We start from the raw sequence: 23,372 nt of genomic DNA, 5'->3' as shown, positions 1-23,372 counted from the left end.
GTGAACTTTCCGATAACCCATCTCAGGACATGGCAGTGCCTGGCCGTCCTGGCCATCGCCTTGTAGACACGCATGCGGTGGTGCGTAAGAAAACCAGAGGTATCTCCTTAGGTTTTTCGACGTGCTGAATCCGCTGTCTGTTTTCTGAAATTCGACTATTTTAATAGAGTTTCACTAAATGGTCCCTATATGTGTTTAGATGTGTCAGTGGGAAGTGGCATCATCCTCGCTAGTTCGACAGCTTACGGGAAATGGAATACCGTGAGTGGACCCCTTCTAAACTTACATGTTTTTATAAAATATTAGGCTTGCATGCATTGCATATTTCATGAATAGAGCATGATTTATAATATGTTTTACGGATTTCCATACTTATGATTTATTTAAATTGCTTCTACGAAATATTATGATTTCTCGAATTTAAGTTTTACAAAAGGTTTTGAATATTTGGATTCTCGTATATGAAATTCTATGGCTTTCGAATATGATGTATTTTATGAATTTATGAATATGTGCTATCAGAGATTGATGAGATGAGGTTTTGAGCTTTTGAGCTCCAAATTTGATATGATATTTTTTAGGATGTTTTTGGTGCTTATCTACCTAGTTATTATACAACACATATACACAACACAGGTATGTAGATGTCTATGGCCATAGGACACAGTTGAGGATGTTTATGTATATACCTCTTCTCTGACTAACCCGGAGTTGTACAACTTCACCTTCGAGTGATGGATCATGGTTTCTTCACTGGCATAACCCAGTATTGTACAGCTTCACCTTTGGATGATGGACAGGTACTGCTTTAGGGCGAATGAGGAGTAGATGATATTGATGATATACCCCCAGCTTCACTAGCCTGGGGCTAGTTTCGATGTGTGATGTTATATATCCTCTTCTTTAGCGTAACCAGGAGTTGTACAGTTTCACCTTCGGGTGATGAACCATGGTTTCTTTATTGGCATAACCCAATATCGTACAACCTCACCTTCGGGTGATGGACAGGTACTGCCTTCGAGCGACTATGATACCCCTAGAGAGTACAGTATGATGAGATTTAAGGATTTGCCTTAATGCGGCGATAACACCATTATTGAGCATGGTTTTACATTATACATATTTTACGAAAGTTTTCATTGCATGCTAGAATTTTCAAAAAACTTACTATATAGTACTATATATATGTTTTCAAAACAGGGGTTAGTATGTTCCTAAATAAAATGATTTTCCTATTATTAGTATTAATATAAACTTTGATCCACTCACCTTTTCTATTTTTGCGCCCCCTTAAGAGATGGAATCGAGGCACACAGTCCTGGCATCAGGGCAATTCCGCGTAGGGATCTCCGAGTCTTTTCAGGGTAGGTACCCTTCCTTTGTTCATACCTTTTTATATTCATTCATTCACATTATTCTTGATTAGTTGAATGCTCTAAACATGATTCTACATTAGTGTATCTCTTTCTAAATGCATATTTTAGTTGTATGCATGTTTTAAGTGCCTATCCTGGTATCTGGGGATTTCGAGATCAGGGCGTGTCAGAAGTTTTACTTGGATATGATTGATGGTCGTCTCCACCAATTATGCAGCTGGGGAGGCGGCGGGTGAATTTCCCTTTAGGGTTTTTAGGTTCTTTTGTGTGGTCACTTTTAGGCTGTGTGGGTCTTAGTTTTTGGGCTGAGACACATTCTATGTAATTTTTGTTTCGGGTATAGATGGGAACATTTTCTCGTGCATTTGATTGCATAAAGTGTCCTGTTTGTACCAACCCCGTTTATGGGGCGGTTGTTATTTCCTCATCTTCGTTGTGGAGTCTTTGTACTATATCCTTTTGGACTTTGTTATAAAAAGTTTCATTGACCAAAAAAAAAAAAATTATTGTGGTTCATTAATTTAAGGGTTTTTTTTAAGCCAATACATTAGCTAGGCTTAAGAATAAACGTAGAACTCACAATCATTAAACTTGAAGAAATGTATAATCTATTGCTTTTCATATGTATTACAAAAGGTTGTTACCCGATATTCCCTCCATTTGTTGGCTAATTAAACGCTCTCACAAGCTAAAATGCACATCTTAACCTCATTAGATAAGGATTAAAACATCTTTCTATATTTCTTTTTATCGACCCTTTTTTTTGTGTTAAGATTCCTTTTACCAAATTCAGCAAGACTAGGCAATTATTACACACACACACACACACACACACACACACACACATATATATATATATATATATATTGTATATATAGATGCACTACGATACCGCGTAGATGGACTAGTATGCCAACTATTCTGTGCTCAAGTCATCACACACACACACACACACACACACACACACACACACACATATATATATATATATATATATATAAGGCCATTACAATAATATATAATGACTTATGGCAGTACTATACGCCTATTTACAAAGGATTTTGGTATGGCATGGTGTCATGGCTATATCATCAGAGTTGGTGGTCGTTTTCTCGTGATGTTATAATAGTACTCTAGGACTCGCAAAGCTGTTATATTTTTTGTTGGTTAGATGTGGATCTCTATGAGTTTGGAATTGTATGCATTGATGATAAGTTCGTAATTGTAAATTTATATGGTACCTTTTTACTGTGTGACCTCTTGTTAAGTTCAACATGCATATCCTTTATACATTCTCAAAGGTTTTGTAATAAATTATTATTACCTTCAAAAGAAAATACACTAGATCTGATTTTAAATTTGATAATGAACTTTTATAAAAGGGTAATGCTAAGAAAATTAAATTTGTAAACAAAATTCTAAAAACTAAAAGACATGGAAGTTGATGATTGATTTATTACTTAAGTATTGATGAATGTGTTCATTCCTATTAGTGATATTTTATTTAATTTGTAAATTTTGTCTCTAAATTTTGTCAAAATGTTATTGAGCAAGTAAATTGCTCATTTGGACAAATTAATCATGGGAAGCAGTTCCATCTTATGCTGATTTCTATAAAAGGTATATGGAATTATATGGACTACATGAAAATCAACTATCTTATCTCTTATATTTTCGAAAAATACTCTTTAATTTATTATTTCAAATCTCAAAATTACTGAAATTAAACACCCCACTTCAACTGATGGAATCTTTCCCCCTCCGAGCACTAGGCTGCCCAGTTATTTTCTTCTCCACACAAATCATGAGATCACAAAGAGAGAATAAAAGAAGAAGCAGCACATATTTACTTAATTACAAACTTGGTGTAAATACAATTGTATTTCTACGAACATTTTATTTTTCTCTCTTCTCTGTTATACGTAGCCATGATTTTAATTTTTCCTTTGATTTCTTGAGAATAAAACAGATCATGACCTCATGAACACTGAATTTTTAAATCAGAATCTGCCATTATTACTCGCAGACCCAAAATAAAATTCCAAATATATCCACAAGACGCAATACCAAACCCATTTACGTACCCAAAAAAAAAAAAAAAAACACCCCCATCACCGGAAAAAAATGTTAGCCTTCGGTGATGCTTTCGAGATGAGGCCGCCATACCGTGACACGGCCAGCCCTCCTATCTTGGCGAGACATAGACTTCTTTTCCGTCACAATCTCCGTCAAGTAACGGCCGGTACTATCGCTTTGGCTCGTGCTGCTCTTTTTTGAGGGTTTCTTATTGCCGCTGCTCTTACTCTTCTTCTTCTTCTTCTTCTCCGGCACAGAAGAAGACGGAATCAAGAAATAGATGCTGCCTCGCTTGAGCTCCGACTCCGGCGAGAGGATCAAAATTTTGCGCACGACCCCTTGGCAGCTGGGTTTGCTGAGAAGGTGATTAGGGTTTGCTTCTAAGATCTCGCCGGCTGTAACTGGATGTGAGATTTCTTCTACGTAGCCATTCAAATGGACGATCCGGATCAAGTCTAGGGCTCCACATGGTAGTACGCAAGCCAAACAGCACCTTAGACTGTTGCCCATCTCTGGTTTTTGAGCTCTCTCTGTGGATTTTGATTTGTTTTTAGGTTTTCTTTTGTGTTTCTTTGGGGTTTTTGGGTTGATGAAAGCTTGAATGCTATGGAAGGTTTGGAATAGCTGTGTGATACATATATAGGAATTATTGAAACTCATACGAACATAGCAGAGTGAATGATATTATTGTGTTCAAATGACCAAATTGTCCTTGTTGGTAATTCTTTATTTGTTTATTTATTTATTTATTTGCGTTTTATCTGTTTTGGTCTTCTTTTGCGTGTGGGTCTTGCTTCCATGAGCTAATTAACTTAAGCCGCCTTCTATACAATTAGTGATGGGAGATTACTTGCATTTACCTTTTTGGAAGTGCTTAGGAGATAATGAACCTTTTGGGAAATGTTTAAGCTAGCTAGGGTTTCTTTGTTTCAAAGTGGACGCCAAAGTTAATAAGTTGGGTTTATTGAATCTGTTTTTGTTATATAAATCCATATTATTATGATATGAGTAATTAATAGTTATGCCAAATTAACTCTGAAGTTACAAGTATTTAGGGTATTTAAGTGAGGTTTATAATCAAATGTTGGGGTAAATTTTTATAGTCCGAACTACTGGATAATCCGATTTTATATTTATTAGATTGGCAAGTAAGAAAAATTAGTATTTTCTCAACTAAATCATGACCGTTTATTTTCCTTACTACTGAATAGTCCTAACTATTGAAGAAAAATTGCAAATATTGATTGAAGCTATGCATTATTTATTTTGAACAAATTTATGAGTGGTACTAGCTAGAACTAATTTTACTGATTGTTTATATGTATGTGACTCATGTGTTAAAAATATGGTATGAGAAATATGATAAGATTATATTTTTGTATTTTTTGGCCCTTTAGCTGTGAAAAGAGTTTCCACACATAAAACCATGTGATTCTTGTTACATCCCAGCCCGGGTCCCCACCACATTTCGAGCTCGACTTCACTGTAGCACAGTGTCCGCTTTGGGCCCCGACCATGCCCTCACGGTTTTGTTTCTGGGAACTCACACGAGAACTTCCCAGTGGGTCACCCTCCAATTCAGTCCTTTTTAAATCGATCATTTTTATGTACTTTTTAAGAAATTTTGAAGTGACATAGGGCTATGTGTTTTGCTACTATGTTAATAAACAAATAAACAAATTGGAGCTATTTCGAATAAAAAAGGTGCAAGACATGCCACCCACTTGTTCGTTGCGACCTGCAACGCCTACCTCTAACGGGAGCACCCCTTTGGTTTGGGACTTGTTGCTGACGAAGCTGCTTATGGTTATTCATGACGGTATGAGTTCGTCATTAGAACGGTGTAATGCCTTCATGATGGATATAGGCATGATGTTGACTGTGGCCCTAAAAACTCATGCAGGTTTTTTTTTTTTATATTCTAGCAAGAGGGTCTAATAGCAACGTAAAAGACTCCAACAAAAGAAAGTCACAATCATCGTTATCATCATCCGGAGCTCCCATACTCGTCTCTTACTTCCCCCAAAATTCGTATCTCTCTCGCTTGTAAAGTTGTAATTCTCATTTTGGTATGAAGATGGGGCTATATATAGGGGTGTCGTTGGCCCTATTTGGAGAAATAGGGACAGACCACTTATGGTGGTATTTTGAATATAATTGCAAAATATTATGTCTAATAATATCTTGCAATTAATTTGGTATTCCAAAATATTAAGCATGATAATCATAAAGTATAAATCTAATTTACTCATGAAACATTTCGTAAAATATAACCATTAAATCATGATTTTCATGTATGCATTTCTACTATTAAAACATCCATTTTAGAATGGGTCCATCCTGAGATTGTTCTCGCGCGAACTCGCTTAACTTCGAAATTGCAATGGAACCCGAAGCCAGTGAGCTTCCAAAAGACATTGTGCTAGGTAGAGATGAGAATATACATATAAGGCTTACAGGATCCACTCCCCTAAGCGATGTGAGATGTAACAATTCTCATTTGGGCAGAAAAATTAATACATTTAGAAGAAGACCTTCGGTTGTTAGAAATTAATACACTTTGTTTATTCATAAAGTGGACTACGAAATTATATATTAAATAACCCTTGATAAAAACATGTAGACTTTTCTTCCCTTTCCTCTTTCCCTTAAAAGTTAAAAAAAAAAAAAAAAAAAAAAACATAACCATAGTAAAATAAATTTGTTGACATAGATTAATGAGTTAATGTTTGGTTCCACTAGTAAATTGTTAAACGTCCGTTAATAATGGGTTCTTAATGTGTGATTCAATAATGATCGAATTAGTTAACGTGTTGTCTCGAATTTCGTTATTTCCATATCATTTCGAATCGGATTAACAATTTATATATGTAAGAAATTGACAAGTCTACTTTTGATTCTTTAGCAGCGAAAAAAGTTTCCACACATAATACCATATGATTCTCATTTTGGCAAAAAATTAGTACATCTAAAAGAAGACCTCAATTTGTCACAAATTAATACACTTTGTTTATTCATAACTACAATATTATTATATATATCATATATAATATAACCCTCGAAGAAAACATGTAAACTTGTATCTCTCCCCCTCTTCTTTCCCTTCAAAAAAAAAAAAAAAAAACAATAATCAAATAAATTTTTTGACAGATATTAATGAGTTAATGGTTGGGATTTGTTTAAATCCTAACCATAATCAAATAAAAAGAGAGAACTAATCTTAGTCCTAAAGAATGGAGAAAGTCCCCATTAAGCCGTATTTATAACATTTTGACACCTAGATAAACACTCACAAACTAAGACATGCTTGGTTCCCAATCTTCTACTTTTCCTATACACCCCCACCTGTATAAATACTGTCGAACCAAACTGTATAAAATACATCAGAGGGTATATTTGGAATTATAGATAATACAAAGAGGCGTTGGATGTGGCTCCCACAACATGACGAGTCCTCCATCGCGAATACAGGCATCAGTACTGGAAACGACAGATTTAAATAATGGCTGTTGGCTTATGCTGAAATTACAAGTGATTAGGTACGGAATGGAAATTGTAGGGTAGAAGCTTTTTATTTTGTGAGAAAGTGATTATCTTCCCCTCCGGTGAGCAATTTCACAAACTCGCATCGACATATCATTGGTCCAGTCTGCCTCAGCCGAAAGCAGCACACAGCTTCTTTTCCTCGATATGTTTTGGAATCGCTGAGATTTTATTGGTCAGTGACATTGTTAACAGTGTGCTGGAAACACAACTCGTTACACAAAGTGTTTTTAGTTGAAAACTTTAAAAAGAATTTTACAACTAATTATATTATAACATTTGGTATACCGAGCTGTAGTTTGAAAATTTTCTTGCTGGTGAAGAAGATGTTGCATCTCGAACTCAAACTCAGACTTTCTGCTAACATAATCCAGAGAATCTAGCTGTCTTTTTAAAACAGGTGTCTTTTATAATTTCTCTTTTTAATTACACACCAATACTAATTAACGAGCAATATTCCCCCTTCCAAAAATAAATTAGGTAAAGGTCATCTTTGTGGTTATTCTTTCCATTTACGGTTGTATATTCCGTCCCTAACCCTGATTGGGACTAGCATTTGTTCTCCTTATCCATGACCTAGGCATTAGGGTTATGAGGTCTAGCTTACTATAGCTAGTAAAAATGGAAACCCTTTTAGATTTTTTTTAATTATTATTTTTTGAGATTTATACACAAAAAACATGTAGTTTGCTTGCATTATAGTAGCTGATTTAATATTTAATTATCCCTTATCCAAAACATAAAACCCAATTAAGTTTGAAGGGATTGGGCGGATAATTAGTTGTCTTGCTTTGTATATTGAACATATATAGCTTGTCTTGGTAACAAATAGATGTTATTTCAACTTGTTCAATATCCCTTACTTGTGTACTTTTCCTATAAATAAGCTGCTGGTAATGGCATGAGTAAAAATCTAATCAAAACATGTTATATGTATTGTTTGGCCGGTCTTTGAGTTATATAAGATTTTGTGTAGTAGCTTGCTTATCTATGAAACAATCACTTAAATTTAGATGGATTAAGCCTTTGCGGATTAGGATGTTGTGTGATCTTAATAGAGAAACTTCTTAACTTGGGTGGGAGTAATTTTTTTTTCTTTTTTTTCGAATGAGCATCCACAAAAGTTAGCGGCCCTGATTCCGGTTATAATCCTTTGGTATATATTAATCCTCTCTGTCTCCCATCATCTATATTTGTTTCTTCTCAGTGGAGGAGGTAGGTTTTATATCATGGGGAGACCCCAAGTCTAAAATTACAAGATTTTGCACTCAATATATTCTAAAGCAATTGAAGAAAAAGAACAAGGCCAAGACATCATCCGATCATGAACAGTTCCACCACTTTAATTTCTTCTTACAATTTTAGCTTTCCTTTTGAGTTTTGAACGAGAAAACTATGTGCGGTTTCTTCATGTTGAATTTTGCGCTATCCCTATTCTCTTACATTATAGTTTACAACAAATAAATACCCTCACATCAAAATTCATGAATTTATTTATATTTCAATTGCCAAAATGGACTCACCCTTAGTATGCGATTTCAAGTCCATCAAATATTTTGTTGGCAGCCGCAGATCAATGCAAGTACAAGACTAAGGTACTTAAACCCTAGCCAAATATATGACAAGACAACTGATTAGAGTATTTGTCTTTGCTCGTGTGGATGATTTGTAATTTTTCACGTTTTTTTTTATTTTTTATGATGGCCTCTTCTGCCACTTCAACCAGCTTGGACTAGGAAGCTTCATGGCACTGAGGTCTTATTTAGGCACCGACCTTAACCAAAATTTACAATAATAATGGTTTGCTAATGAGGGACGCACGAGGCATGAAATGCCATAAGATTCCCGGTTGATCTGAATTTCTAATTTGATCAACATGTACACAAAGACTGAAATGAAGCTAGCTAACGTGAGGCAAGTCTGTCTTTACACTGAAGCCAAGGTGGAAGTCCAATTTATTTAATCAAAGACTTGTTTTATAATTCCTGGGTTAATGATCATTTGATTATATTAATGCATTGTTGATAACTGATCATCATTGGTTTTAGAGTATGATTGAAGCCTCTGCTCCTAACAGATGCCGGAGTTCTTTACTACCCTAAACTCCTTTTTGTACTTGCTCCCACCACCTTCCCAAGATATATAGCCAGAAACGTATATAACTAATGCTTCATTAATATAATTTTAGTTAAGGAAGCATTTTTGCTCACAACCATTTAATGTGATGTATGCTCATCACTTTATTTTTCATCGTTATATGAGTTTGAATTTCAAGATTCATGTAGTTCATAAGCACAGATCTCAAAATTCAAACTCGTATATTGATGATAAATAGAGTGATGAGTATACATCACACTAAATGATGGTGAGTAAAAATGCACTTTTTTAGTTAATTAGTGGTTATTATCTCTAGGTACGCATTTGATAGCTGGCATTGTTGTGGGATTGTTGCCCAAAAGCTACAAAATTTGATGCACATACAAATCTTAGGGATTGGTAGAAAAAATCCAAGTTCAGTTCATTGTATCGAAGTCTCGATCGACCAATTGGAAGCGCTAAGAATCTAAAAAGTGATTATTTCAGTTCCTTTTATTGCTCTTCATGGATTAATTAGGATTAATGTATTGAAACATTTTGGATTTTCTATACACCATATTGCAAAGCCCAAGATTCATAAATTTTTGTAACCGATGGTATAACATAAATGAAATTTTATACTCGTACAAAGGTGGTGTACTTATGTTTACAATCCTAATAACTAAGAGTAATATTTTACGAGGCAACATTATATGTTATATTAACATTTTTGTACAAGATGGAGCTCGCAGTTTTTTTTTTTTTTTTTCCTTTTCTTATTAGTGTATTTTCCTATACTATCTAGGAAATTAACTTTACATTTATAAGTAAAATGCCTCGATTATTGGAACTGTCTAAATCATCAAGGATTTGTTTTTTTTTTTTTTTTTTTTGGTCAAAGGGTAATATTTATTACTAACAACAGGCTTTATAAACACAATGGTCCAGAAACTTTACCGTTTATTTCTTAAGGACCCATCGATGTTTGTGGTCTGAGTTTCAATGTAGGAAGGTCTTTCATGGTAATTGGCAATTGAATTCTCTTTATTGAATAGTAACTATTTTTAATGAACAGTAATTAATTTTTGTATCTTTATCTTTAAACCGAATAGTCATGGCAATAGACAATAAAATATTAGTATTTGTATGTTCTAAAATAATAAAAAAAAAATATTTTTAATTTCGGATAGGATTTTTATTCGATCTTGTCACGTCCATGTGTCATTATCCAAAAGTACAATTTTTGTGGATAGATTTTGATAAGATTTTTAACCAATTCTGTTGCGCTACGTGTCCTTCCATGTTTAGAATTGTTGAAAATATTGAAATGTGGTGTAAGGTGAGAGAAAATGGTAAGGTATTTATAGAAAAAAAAAATTATAATTTTTTTAATTTTTTTGGATTTTTATTTTTTAAATTTTTTTATTAAATTAATTAAGCTGAACTATTGGATTACAAAAAAAATTTGAAATCCAACAGTCAAGATTGTGACACGTGTCCCCCCTAAAACATTTCTGTTTTTTTCTTAATTTTTAAAATTTGAAAAATCTGTACCGTTGATATAGAAATCAAACGGTCCAGATTCACCTGCCACTTAGTGGGCTACAACGCGGGCCCCACCGTCTGAAATCTTGTCGGTAATGTGCCCCCCACGTGCGCGTGTTATGCACATGCCTGATGCAAAAAAATTTATAACGTGGCTGACATTATGCTGACGTCAGCCTTGCATCACACCCCCTCAAACGCTCGGGCCTTGGACTCCCGCCTATCCACTCTCACAGACTCCCCTTAGCCCAATTGCCCGAATAGGCTGGAGCTAGTTTGTGAGGGAATTGGTTTGCAAATGGGACCTGTCCACAGGACAAAAGAGCACGGTGGAAGTGGCCTTAGCAACAACTTGAGGTTTAATTTTAACAATTTGTATTTTCAGTTCACATGAGAAAAAAAAGGTTAACTTTCAAATATATCACAGCGACCTCTTCTAATATTGAAAAAGAACAACTAGCTAGTCCGTGTGATTGATTAAATTTATTTGATTTAACTTCAAAGATCTCTTGTACTTTGCTCTTGTTTGCGCCTGATTTTAATGATTAATATTATCACATACATAAAATATAAGGTTCAAATCGCTATATAACATTGCAGGCCGAAAAGGAGATCTGAAAATATAGAATGAGAATATTCAAATAAGAAGATTGTTAGCATCCCTCAACAATTTTTAGTTCTATCCTTTGTTAAATGTTTCTTCTATTTTTAACACACATGGACATTTTATGTTTCTTAATTGTAACCAATAGAGCACAAGGTTTGTTCCATAACTCCAGCCCAACTTTTGAGTTGGGGATTGGTAAGCCTCAACCAACCCCTCTTGTTTTTTCGGATCACCTGCCCTCTATATACTAAACATGCTGTGGTTGTGGATACCAATTTTAGGTCTAAGGGTTAAAGAATCCAGTTTCATTGAAATTTCAGCAGGTAATGATTAGGTCTCCGATATGATTCTTTGATTTCTTCGATGGTAACTGCCTAACTGGGTAGAAAATCTTTATAGAAGGAGTGCATTCACGACAGAAAGTAATGAAACGAATTTTTTAAAATGAAATATTTGAACGATACTCATCATCTAGTTAAGGTGGATGGTAAAGTAGTATGGATAGTTAAACGGATCAAACCTCAGAATATTTTCCTTGGTTGTTAAGTTCAAATTACTCTGAGAAGCACTTTTGGATACTTATACAACAATCTTTTCGTGATATAGATCATTTATCTTATCCTCTTCTATGTAGTTATAATTTTGTCATTTAAAAGATTTTTGGTCGTAGTGTAGATATATAACCGAAAAAACAAAAAGAGAAGTTCTAAGTTCTACATTGTTGTTTCCCTTACAAACCAAGAGAACCGATGCCTCAACTGCACGATGGATAGACGTAAGAAGCATTGCAAAGTTAGTGGAAAATGTCATCCACAAACGAAAACAACACATACCAAGTACCAACTCTGTCTTAGCTCCAAATTTCAGAAAACCACCCAAAAGCACATACAGTGCAACAAAATCAGTGACCAATATTTAATCACCATGCAGCGCATCATACCTTTCACTCCCACTAACACTAATGCTTTAAGAAAAAGATGGGTTATGCATGTCTTTCGACAAATTATAGTTTGACATGATTGTGTAAATATATTTTTTATGGTTTTAGCACGTTATGTTTTTATGTGTCAAACTGTGATTTGCATGTAAAGAAGAATGACTTGTGTAAAGGAAAAATTATAATATGATATGTCCACGTATTATACATGGGTTGACAACGTAATTGACCTTACGCATTTTTAGGGTACAAGATCAACCACTTCGTCCATAACACGTGGTCTAGTTATACATAGTGGTGTTCTTAAGAAAATATACATAACTTGACATCCATGCCAAGTTTCTACCTTCATCTCCATATATTTTAACTTTCATGGTTCTCAATCCAACACTTTATTTGATGGCCTATAACCCTATAAATCCAAAATATATATGTTTCTAAAACAAGTTACAAAAATGGCACCCACAACACTCTTTCTTATTCTTCTCCTAGTGCACATTTCCAATTCCAACACTGGCGATGCCACAAAACCTGCACCAAAATTCCCATCAGTTCTAGTGTTTGGCGATTCAACAGTCGACACTGGCAACAACAATTACCTCAAAACATTGTTCAAGGGCAACCATTACCCTTATGGCAAAGATTTCCCTGGCCAAATCCCCACAGGCAGATTCTCTAATGGAAAACTAGTTCCTGACTTTTTGGCCTCCATTTTAAACATCAAGCAAACAGTTCCTCCTTTTCTCGACCCGAGCCTTTCGGATAACGACCTCATCACTGGCGTCTGCTTCGCGTCGGGTGGATCCGGATACGATGATATAACCGCTGCTGGCGCCGGAATCCTAGCGTTTTCGAAGCAGATTGAGTTGTTCAAGGAATATGTAGCGAGAGTTAAGAGGACTTTAGGGGATAAGGAGGCAAAGAAGTTGATTAGTAGTTCATTGGTTGTAGTAAGTGCAGGTACTAATGACTTTGGTTTTAATTTCTATGACATTCCCACAAGAAGGTTAGAGTTCAACATTAGTGGATACCAAGATTTTCTGCTGAATAAGCTGCAGATATTTATTGAGGTAAATTCCCATCCCTTTCGCATGCATATTTTCACCTGGGATATTTTTTTTCTTTTGAAAACTTCAATTTGGAAAGGGCTAGCCTTGATGCAACGGAAATGTTACTCTTTTGTGATTGAAATGGCATGAGTTCAAGTCGTGGAAACATCTTTGCAAAGTAAGGGTAAGATTGTGTACGATTAACGTTCCCCCTCCCGACAACTCTCACCAAGTGAGAAGTCTTGTTGTCTTGGGCCGCACTTTTTCAAAACTTGAATTTGGATCTTTCAGAAAAATCTTAAACATGTGAAGCATGGTTACAAGAACCATTCTGTAACATCAGTTTTCCCTTCACACAGTGAAAAGATTCTAATATTTATTATATAAGATCACCGCCTTGCAGAAGATTGGCTTAGCCATTCTTTTTAACAAATCATAATCTGACATATGTATGCATAAATAATTAATCAAAATCACAAGATTAAATGTTTATGTACATAAGTCAAACTGCGATTTGTATGTAAGATGAATAACTCCTTCCCCATCAAGACCCGAGTATTTTTCGTATTATATTGAACAGGTAGTACTTTGATGTGTTTTTATATCTGTATATATGTAGGAACTGTATGAGCTTGGATGCAGAAAACTGGCAATAGCAGGGCTTCCTCCAGTTGGTTGCCTTCCCATACAAGTTACTGTAAAATTTGGGAAACCAAATGATGGACGATGTGTGGATGATGAGAATTCAGATTCCCAAATTTACAATCAAAAGCTTGTAAAACTATTGCCCAAAATTCAGTCACTGTTGCCAGGGAGCAGAATTGTTTATGTAGATGTCTATGAGCCGTTGATTGACATGATCAACAATCCACATAAATTTGGTAAGAAACATTTATATTAAATTATTTATCCAAGGGGTGGATTTGTAGTACAATTTTTTACGTATGTTTTTGTGGGATCCACTTCAATGTATTTTATGATCCAAACTGTCTATTTTTTTAGAACATCATTCATAGTCATAGATCATTTTCTTGCAAAAAATAAGACAAATCCAAAATCATTAAGACATTCATTTGTAGTGAAGAAAATAGACAAATATGGTTCTGCAAAGACATCCTAAACTCATAATCCAATGATCATATAGTATCAAAATTTGGTGATTTTTGGTAGACATGATTTTTTAGAGAATACCTAAAATATAGACAGTTCAGATCATTGAAATACAATACGGGATGGACCTCACAAAAATGTTTGTCAAAAATTATGTCAAAAAGTGATGCTATGGATCCATCCCATTTATCTAAATTACACTGATATTGCAGACGTGGGTTAGTCTCGCAACTTTGCACCCCGAGCATTTACTCTACGTTCTAACCAATATGACTACGATTACGTCGGCAGAGCACATCAATACTAAATTTCGTAATTCTTTCTCATGAAGGTTTCGTGGAAACGAAAAGAGGTTGCTGCGGTACTGGGTCTGTGGAAGCAGGGCCTTTGTGCAATGCACTGACTCCGGTATGTGCCGATGACTCGGAGTACTTGTTTTGGGATAGCATACATCCAAGCGAAGCAACTTACCAGTACCTCTCGAAGTACCTAGAGAAGAATGTGCTTCCCAAGTTTGCTTATCGTAATCAATCGCGGCGATCGATTACTCGGTCCAGCCATCCCCATCGGGCAGATGATCAATACTGATAAAGCAGTTCCAGTTCCAGTTCCATACATTGTAGAGTCTTTTACTTGATCTGTATGTATAACGAAGTCCCGTTCGGGGAGCTTTTCAGACACGAAAAACTGGTTTCCGATCGACATCTTGGCTTCGACGTCTAGTTATCACAGATAGAAATAAAACTGTAATTAAACACAACCAAACATCTAGATTACAAAGCTTTCAATTCATAAACAAAACTTTCTATAAACTTGTTTTCGACTACATACAAGGCCAATTGTCCCTACCAGCTTTAGCTGCTTCACTTCCGGCCACCACCACCGCCGGCGGATCCTCTACTGCCACGGAACAGGTCATTGATCTTAGCTTCAATGCCCTCACTAGCATACTTAATGTACTTATCATGCCTTCCGATTTCTGGAACACTTTGAAACCTACCGATGAAGCTCTGATACGCTGGCAACAAGATTTTGACAAGCGAAATTCTCAATTGGTCTCTGAGCTGATCCTCGAAAACTACCCAATTGGACTGCGTTTTACAGATCTCATCGAAGTAGATGTTGAACAACTTGAGCTTCTCCTTCATGGACTTGACAACAGCACTTGGCGCCAATGAGCCGCTATCGAGCTTCAACACTCCAAGCACCTTGTTCCATGAGCTTCTCTGGTAATTCACATGGTGCTGCCGGACTTTTGCAGTGTGTTTTCGGATCCAATCATCGCCCAATAGCAATCCCAACTCGCTGTCTTTCGCTTTCTGCACGATGTACCTCCCATTGTTCATCATGAAAACACAGCACAAAGCAGAGTCCCTGTAAATCTTCGACTTGGCTTCCAAATTGCTCTCCAGAAGCTCCATAATCCATGCCATTTGTACCGACATGGACGAGCTTTGGTCATCAACCTTGGGTTGATGAGAGACCGCAGAACTGTCCTCGAAAACCTGCTCAAGGGTCTGGCGCGATCGGCAAGCTGCCCGAAGATAATTCATCACATATCGAGTGATTGGATGCAATCCGCCGCCAGGAACTGGAGTTTTCGCAGGGTCAAGACTGATCAGATTCTCCAACTCCATGAAAATGCCTCTGATCGCTTCGCCTAACCTTTTCCAAATCGTAATCGCTTCGTTCCGGAGAAACAAGCAGTACTGATCGGAGAACACTGACTCGAATTCGGGCATCAAATCCCGCAAAGTCTCGAACACGTCGAGAATCTTGAACAATCGCTCCGGCGATCGGCTTCCGATCGCCACCGCGTCGGCGAAATTCAGTATCTGAATAGTCGAGCCTCGGCAAACCTCCATGAACGAGAGGTCCGCGGCGGAGGAGAGGCCGTAGAAGATGCGATCGCAGAGTCGACGCTCGCTTGGAAACAGAATCCGAAGCGTGACGTTTGCTGATTTGATCCACCGCTCGATTTCGTCCTCCAGGTCCTGCCATGGCGTCTTCTGAACCTCTTCGATGCTCAGCTTCTGCAACCCTAGCCTCGACAAGCTCTCTTCCAGGAACTCTCTCCGGCAACTGGAGTACACGTGCGAGCACTCCTTTCCGAAACCCGCCGCCACCATCCGCTTCGCGATCTCATGGAGGTCGTTGATGGTTCCAGAAGGAAGCGCGTCGATCACGATGTCGTAGTCGCCGATCGGCTGCGCAACAGGGATCTGGGGTTCCTCACCGTCCCCGATCACCTCATCTTCTTCTTCTTCTTCATCATCATCTCCCGAGTCAAACGACAACGCGCCATTCGACTCACCGCGAAACGCCCGAGTCAGTTCTCGGGACTCGGCGCCGCGTTCGACCAAGGATCTGAATTCGTCCTCAAGCCGGAACATAGCCTGCTGCATAAGATCCTCGGCGCCCGCCAGGCAGACGCCGACGGACTTGTCGTCGGCCATCGGAGTCCAGTCTCTGATGGTGACGATGAGCTCGTCGATCGAGTCAAGAAACGCCGCGGAATCGGCGGAGTCAGACCAGATTGAGTGGTCAGTAGCCACATACTGCAAGATCTGACGGTCCAGCGACTTCAGCGAAAGCTCGAGAGCAGCACAGCTCCGAGTTCGTTCGTTGTCGGAAGCCAATTTCTCGCGAGAGAACCTGCCGTCGAAGTTGGAAAAAATCTGCAAAATATCGTCGGCCATATTATCGTTGTGGCCCAGAGTCTTGGCTATGTGGCGCGCCATAGCTAACAATTTCTCTTCGCCGTTCTCAGCCATTGTACTGCAGTATCAGAGAGTGCCCTCCAAGTGTTTGATTCGATGCCTCAGTGAAGATAAACTTTTAGGGTTGTGAAATTGAGAGGAAAATTGGTTTTAATTTTTGGGAGTTCGGGATTTCGGGATTTCAGAATTTCAGAATTTCAGAATTGCGCTTTGGGTATTAACCAATAAGCAATAAGCCAAAAGCCAGAAGCTAAAAGCACGGAGGGTGGGCAGAAGCAGTTGAATAGCATTATTTAGGGGTTCTTCGCGGAAGGTGATTGGAAACACGCGGTTTGTGGTGGGGAACGGATGAAGATTGAAGAGGGAAAGAGCGAGGCAGGTTTCCGTCTGGACCTTTTGAATTATTTTGCTTTTTTCTAAATTTTCGGGACTACTAATTTTTCTATATTTTTCATTTCGAACAGAACAGTATTCTAAATTATTCTAATTTTATGTACCAGAAATTGAGCTTCATTCTCATCAGAATTATTCTAATTTTGAATAATTGGATTGCGGTTCAAGCTTAAACGCAGAAAAAACGAGTGTAATCAACTAACCTAACTCGCAAAATGACATTTTACTGCTTATGCATGGTTGGATTGTGGTCTGAGCTTAAACGCAGAAAAAATTAATGATCAACTAACGTAACTCACAAAATGATTTTTTTCCATTTATGCATGTGTTGTGAGTGACCCCACTAATTTTAAATTAGGTATAATAGATTGGATAAGAAAGAGAGAGGTGGGAATTAATAAAGGGAGAGAAGGTTGAATGGGAGACAGATTCTCTGCTCTCCTGTTTAGATTTTTTTCATCATTTTTTATTTGTACGATTACGGTTAAGCCACGTTAATATTTTATATTTTTATTATTTTTTATCTTATTATCTCTATAAAAAATTAATATAAAATATTAACGTGACTTAATCATGATCGTATAAAATAAGAAAGAATAGAAAGTACATCAAACAGATTGAATGGATATTTTGAGGATTGGACTTTATTTGGATTTGAAAATAAATAAATAAATAAAATCCCACAAAGGAGGTTTTGGCTTTGGTGGTCAAAAGCATAACAGATGACTGGTTATTCAAAGAAAAGACGTCGAGTCCCACATCAGAATCTGGAAAGAAAAAAATAAATCATGGGGTTTGCTTTTACTGTGTGCTCTCCTTGCAGTCGGTTTGAAAGTGCTTTTGCGTTCATAAGAGTCACGTTGACGGTTTTAAAAATGACAAAAAGTAAAAGCACTTCCGAATGCTTTTTTTAGTTTTTATAATCCATGGCAAGAATGAAAATAGCCGTCTATTCTTTAAACTTTCTATTAATATTTTTTTTTAAGTTCGATTATTGTTATAGATGAATTTAAACTACATTAATGTACTGATTATAAATTTAGTATTTTTTTAGTCATGTAGTTTCTACCTTTATAAAGTTTTTGAAAGTTTTCACTAGTATCGAAATTTTCATAAATGTGTATCGATATTTTCATAAAATATATATATATTTAAACAGTTGATTCAAAATCACGTGTAAAGTTTTGAAATAAAATTGTAATCACCACTCTAAAAGCACTTCAAACAAAGACACATAAGAAACTTCTAATTATGGCAAACAATGCATTGAGTAAACATAGAAATACATTGAAAAAACTAAGAATGGTCACAGCTGGTTTGGTATTGTTGTGTTTTGAAAAGAAAAAAAAAAACTACTTCTGCTATGCTGTGAGAATAAGCTCATTTTTGTTGCTTCACGTTTTTAGTTTTTTTTCACCAAAAACTGTGAAAATAAGTTATTTTTAAGTGTTTATCAAACATCTTTTTTAACTCAACTTTTTTTGATACCCACTCTTTATAAAAGCACCTCAGTACCAAACCAGTACTTAATCTACTACTACCCGAATAACATTTCCTTTAAATGTTTGAGAACCAAATAGTGTACCTGTAAAACCCCACCCCAAATTAATTTGTATTTTCTCTTTGTCCTTGAAACTTTATAAAAATGTGCAATTAGATCCCTTATCCTAATCTAATTTGGACCTCCATCTGGATTTCCTCTCTCCCTCATGTTGCCACGTGGCAACCCACTAACCTTCACCCTATCGCTCTCCTTCCCTGAGATCTCTCTCGCAGCACTCACTATCTTCCCTATCTCAAATCTCACTCATCTCTCTTGCTCTCACCATCCCCGAGCTACCCATACACACACTTACTCACCACACACAAACCCAGTCACCACCGCCACCTTTGTGGACATCCCTCCCCTCTCCCTCGTCATTGTGCAGCACCAAAGGAACTGGTGCAAAGGTTCAAAAACCCCGGCGAACTCTTGTGAGTTTCGAGGCAAAATCCAGCCACTTCCCGACCATCACTCGTCGTGAAATAGGTACCAACTCCTTCCTTTCACCTCTAACTTCATTTTGGCACCTAGATCGAAGTCTAAGGTGACGTTTTGATGATGACCGAAGCTGGGAAAGCTCCGACGTCCTTTTTTCCGTCAAACCCAGACCTTTTAGGCGCGCATTTAAAACCCAACTCAAATCCTTTTTATTTATTTATTTTAGTTTTATTTTATTTTTCTAAACCCAAAACCTTTTCGTTGGGCCAAGCCTTTAGCCCAAGACCAAAGGGGTTTCGGCCCGTGAGCTTTAAAACCCCAAACCCTAAGTGAGGCCGGCCCTTGGCCCAATCATTAGGCCGGGCCTTAAGCCCAATACCCTAAACCTAAAAGCTAAACCTTAAGCCCAAGCTGGCTAAACCACTAGGCCCAAACCAGCCCAACCCAAACCCTAGGACCCAACTCGGATCCAACCCTAAAATAGTCTGACCCGTTGACTTTGACTTTAACCGGTCAACGGCCAACGTTGACTTTTCGGGTTTCATTCAGAACCTCTCCTAAGCTAATTTCGACGTCTTTGACCTATTTTTTACGTCCGTTTTCCCAAATTAAATTGTTTAAGCATAGTTTTGTTGATTACTCTTTATGTGCTTAGGTGTAATTATTAGCAGTGACTTCGTTATTCCTATTTTGTAAGGCTCTATGAGAACGGAGTATCTGTGAGTAGACCCCTTCTAAAATGCATGTTTTATTAGTAGAAATGCATACATGAAAAGCATGATTTGCTAAATACGTTTTATGAGAAATTGATTATCATGTTATAATGAGCTTATTTTGGAATACCATATTTTCTATCATACCCATGTTCTGTGTAGGATATCTGATGGATGACGATATACTATTTAGAACATGTTTTTACACACTTCTTTATAGGATAGATGATGGATGACTTTATACTATGAAGATGTTTTTGAGATATATATATATCCCTGTGTTTGGAAAGACTATATTCAATGTTTTTGTGCGTACCTAGTGGTCACTGTTCTGCTTATTTGGTAATGATATTTATATTGGCTTCGTGCGGGGTGTAGGTTAGGCATGTTTGGCAATGATACTTATATTGGCTTCGTGCTAGGCGTAGGTTGGGCCTGTTTGGCAAATGAGGAAGTGTTCTAAAAGGCCTGTTGAGCAAATGAAGGATTATGATTGAATAGATATTGATAATGATACCACTAGATAGCACTATATACGAGATATGTTTTGTGAAGGTTTTATGGCATGCTAGGGTTTTCGGAAAACCTACTACATATTATGCTATCTATGTTTTTATAAAACTTTGGGGGTTAGTATGTTGATAACTGTTTTTATTTTATATATATATATATATATATATATATATATATATATCAATTTGGTCCACTCATGTTTGTTTTGCGCCCACTCAGGATATAGGAACGAGGACTACGATCTGACGTACGAGGCATTCCCATACCAGTGACATCGTGCTATCTTCTCTGTTTTGACTACTCTTGTAATAGCATCTTCCGCTTGTAATTTGATTTAGAATATGCTCTGAACATGTCATGCATTATCATTTGAACTCATTGTTAGCAATTGAATATTATTTATGTCACATTCTATTATCTTGCTACAATTTAGGTGCATGTTCTCAGCATTTGCATTCATAAATGGCTTGCGTCACCTTTGGGTGTCGTCCAACACGTGGCCATCTCAATATCCCGAGAACATCAGGATCATGGCGTGTCAGTACCCCTTCTTATACCTTTGAATTCAGAAAAAAAATTAAAAAATAAAACTTATAAAAACGTCACTGTGACAGTATCTTATTGCTCGGACGATGCAATACTTATGGTCAAAAGGCCTAATCTGTTGCGGCTTATGCATACAGTGTGCCACAATTGATATAGCTAGAAAAATCAAACAACATGCCCAACCACATACAACCATCCAATATAATATTCACCGTCGATCCCCAGATCAACGGTCTTGGATTCTTCACCCCCAAATCTTATAAAACCATCCATTTTATCTCTGAAGAAAGAAAAGTCGTCACAGTCTTCTTTCAGTCATCTCCGTTCTCCCAATCTTACCCCCGAACTTCCCAATTATTTACAACAATGTCCTCGTCTTCCCCGATCCAAGTCTTAACCCAACAGTCCACCCTCCAGCAATCCCAACATTCTGACACCAACTTACTCCCATTCATTAGACCTTTCCTCACGCCCATCTTCACCCTCTCCCGCCACGCTCTCTCCAACAGCCGCCCCTGGACCGAGCTCATCGACCGCACTGCCTTCACCAAACTGACTTTGCTTACCGATGTCACCTTCCGCATCCGCAAAAATGCCGCCTACTTCTGCGTCAACTACCTCATCGTACTCGTAGCTGTACTCGCATACTCCCTCATCTCCAACCCCTTCTCTATTATCATCCTCGTCTCTCTCACCAAAGCATGGATCTTCCTCTACTCACGCCGATCGTCAGAGAAACCGCTCATGATCCTCGGCCGCACTGTCTTAGAAACCTAAGCGATGTTCGGGCTGGGCGTGGCGATGCTGATCATGATCTTAGTAACGAGTGTGATGTTGCTACTGCTAACGGCGGTCATGGTGAGGGTTGGGATCGTCTGTGTTCACGGAGCATTTAGAGATCCCGATGATTTGCTTCTGGAGGAAACGCAGTCGTTGGGTTCTAGAATTGCTTCGATTTTCGGTAGGGCCCCTTCGTTTGCAGAGGCAGGTGCCAGCATAATGTCACGTGTCTAGCATGTGATAAGTGCAAATCCGAAGTCGTACATACTACTTAGCTAAAGATGAACCTTCCCCCTTAGGTCGGGTTACTTAGAAGAAGAAGGAGAAGTTTTGTTACAATCGTTCTAAAAATTTCCATGCCTAGCGTGCTTGTGTTTAGACCTGCTTAAGTGTATGTCTAGTGCTTAAGTGCCCGTTTAGTGTCCGTCTAAATTCGTTTATGTATCTGTTTAGGTCACGACTCTTTCTTATACAAAAAATCGATAACTTTCATTTTGCATTTTAATTTTTAATAAAATGTAAATACTTATTGAATGTCTGAATAAATACGCATTCAGTGCATATTCTGTTTTAATATTTTATAATTTATATTTCGTTTTATTTTACAATTTATGAAATGGATCCCCGTAAGGACTATTCATTCAGAGCCTGAATCGTAAGAGAGATGGAGAAGAGAGAACTTGGGTGAAGAGACAGAACCAGAAAGAAAGAAGAGAGGGGACGGATGTGAGAGGTGAAACAAGTGGTATGTGCATGGTAACACGTTAAAAACGAAAATAATATTACAATTGATTCCTAGCCACATGATGTAAGTGGATGGCCATGATTAGACATTTGGAGGTTCCGCATAGTAAGATTTAGAGACGATTCTAGTCCCCAATATAATTAATTGTTTTTTTTTTTTAAGTATAAACGGACAATATATAATAAATTTACTTAAATCCGTCTAGTTCGCCTAAACCTTGTCTAGGCGTTAGGCTTCCTGATTAGGCGCCTAGAAGCCTAAGTGCAATGCCTTAGTCTGCCTCCTGACTAGTGCTTAACGTCTTTCAGAATCTTAGTTACACTAGGAATTTATTCATTACTTTGAGATATTTGATTGACTTCTCAAAGTTTGCAATTTAATTGGTTAATTTTGGTGGCAATTTGTATTTGAATTTTTCCTTTTAATTCCATGAGGCAAAAATCTGATTATTTATTTTGCATAACTAAAAGATATGTTAAGGAAACTCATGTACTTCATAGTTGAACGTTAACTTATGTACCAACATTATAAAATATTATACTTTACATAGAGGCCCACTTTCTAAAAAGTCCATTCAGCATTTCTCTAACAATATTTCAACATTTGAAACAGATTTCACCAAAGAAAGCCAAGGGCCATTTCGAGCATCGATTTAGGTTTAA

The 23,372-nt window shown here is 37.2% G+C and overlaps 3 protein-coding genes, 1 long non-coding RNA gene and 1 pseudogene across 5 annotated transcripts; 3 read left to right on the top strand and 2 right to left on the bottom strand.

Annotated features, from left to right (window-relative positions):
- Nucleotides 1-3,200: 3,200 nt before the first annotated feature.
- Nucleotides 3,201-4,086, bottom strand: LOC137741294 (uncharacterized). Its single transcript, XM_068481017.2, has one exon. It carries the CDS (start codon nt 3,960-3,962, stop codon nt 3,504-3,506), a length of 459 nt encoding a protein of 152 aa, XP_068337118.1. The 5' UTR covers nt 3,963-4,086; the 3' UTR covers nt 3,201-3,503.
- An 8,466-nt stretch (nt 4,087-12,552) lies between these two features.
- Nucleotides 12,553-15,167, top strand: LOC137742559 (GDSL esterase/lipase At2g30220). Its single transcript, XM_068482462.2, has 3 exons — nt 12,553-13,230; nt 13,829-14,090; nt 14,651-15,167. The coding sequence occupies exons 1-3, from the start codon at nt 12,592-12,594 to the stop codon at nt 14,905-14,907; spliced, it is 1,158 nt and encodes a 385-aa protein (XP_068338563.2). The 5' UTR covers nt 12,553-12,591; the 3' UTR covers nt 14,908-15,167.
- LOC137742558 (exocyst complex component EXO70B1-like) lies at nt 14,327-17,679 on the bottom strand. Of its 2 annotated transcripts, none has more exons than XM_068482460.2 (2): nt 15,169-17,679; nt 14,327-15,063 (listed from the first exon to the last, which is right to left on the bottom strand). In XM_068482460.2, exon 1 carries the CDS (start codon nt 17,091-17,093, stop codon nt 15,183-15,185), a length of 1,911 nt encoding a protein of 636 aa, XP_068338561.2. In that variant the 5' UTR covers nt 17,094-17,679; the 3' UTR covers nt 14,327-15,063; nt 15,169-15,182. The 2 variants fall into 2 exon arrangements, with proteins under 2 accessions (XP_068338561.2, XP_068338562.2); XM_068482461.2 differs by having other exon boundaries at nt 14,327-15,038; nt 15,169-17,558.
- A 1,494-nt stretch (nt 17,680-19,173) lies between these two features.
- On the top strand, nt 19,174-21,067 carry LOC148692692 (uncharacterized). The gene is made up of 2 exons (XR_015953131.1): nt 19,174-19,461; nt 20,859-21,067. It is a non-coding gene; the product is annotated as an uncharacterized LOC148692692 (long non-coding RNA).
- A 330-nt stretch (nt 21,068-21,397) lies between these two features.
- On the top strand, nt 21,398-22,419 carry LOC137741948 (PRA1 family protein B2 pseudogene; annotated as a pseudogene).
- The last annotated feature ends 953 nt before the right edge of the window (nt 22,420-23,372 follow it).

The sequence above is a fragment of the Pyrus communis genome, chromosome 11, assembly GCF_041283825.1.
Source record: "Pyrus communis isolate YQ-2024b chromosome 11, ASM4128382v1, whole genome shotgun sequence".
NCBI lineage: Eukaryota > Viridiplantae > Streptophyta > Magnoliopsida > Rosales > Rosaceae > Pyrus > Pyrus communis.
The sequence above is the reverse complement of the archived record's forward strand: the minus strand, read 5'-3'. Positions and strand labels throughout refer to the sequence as shown.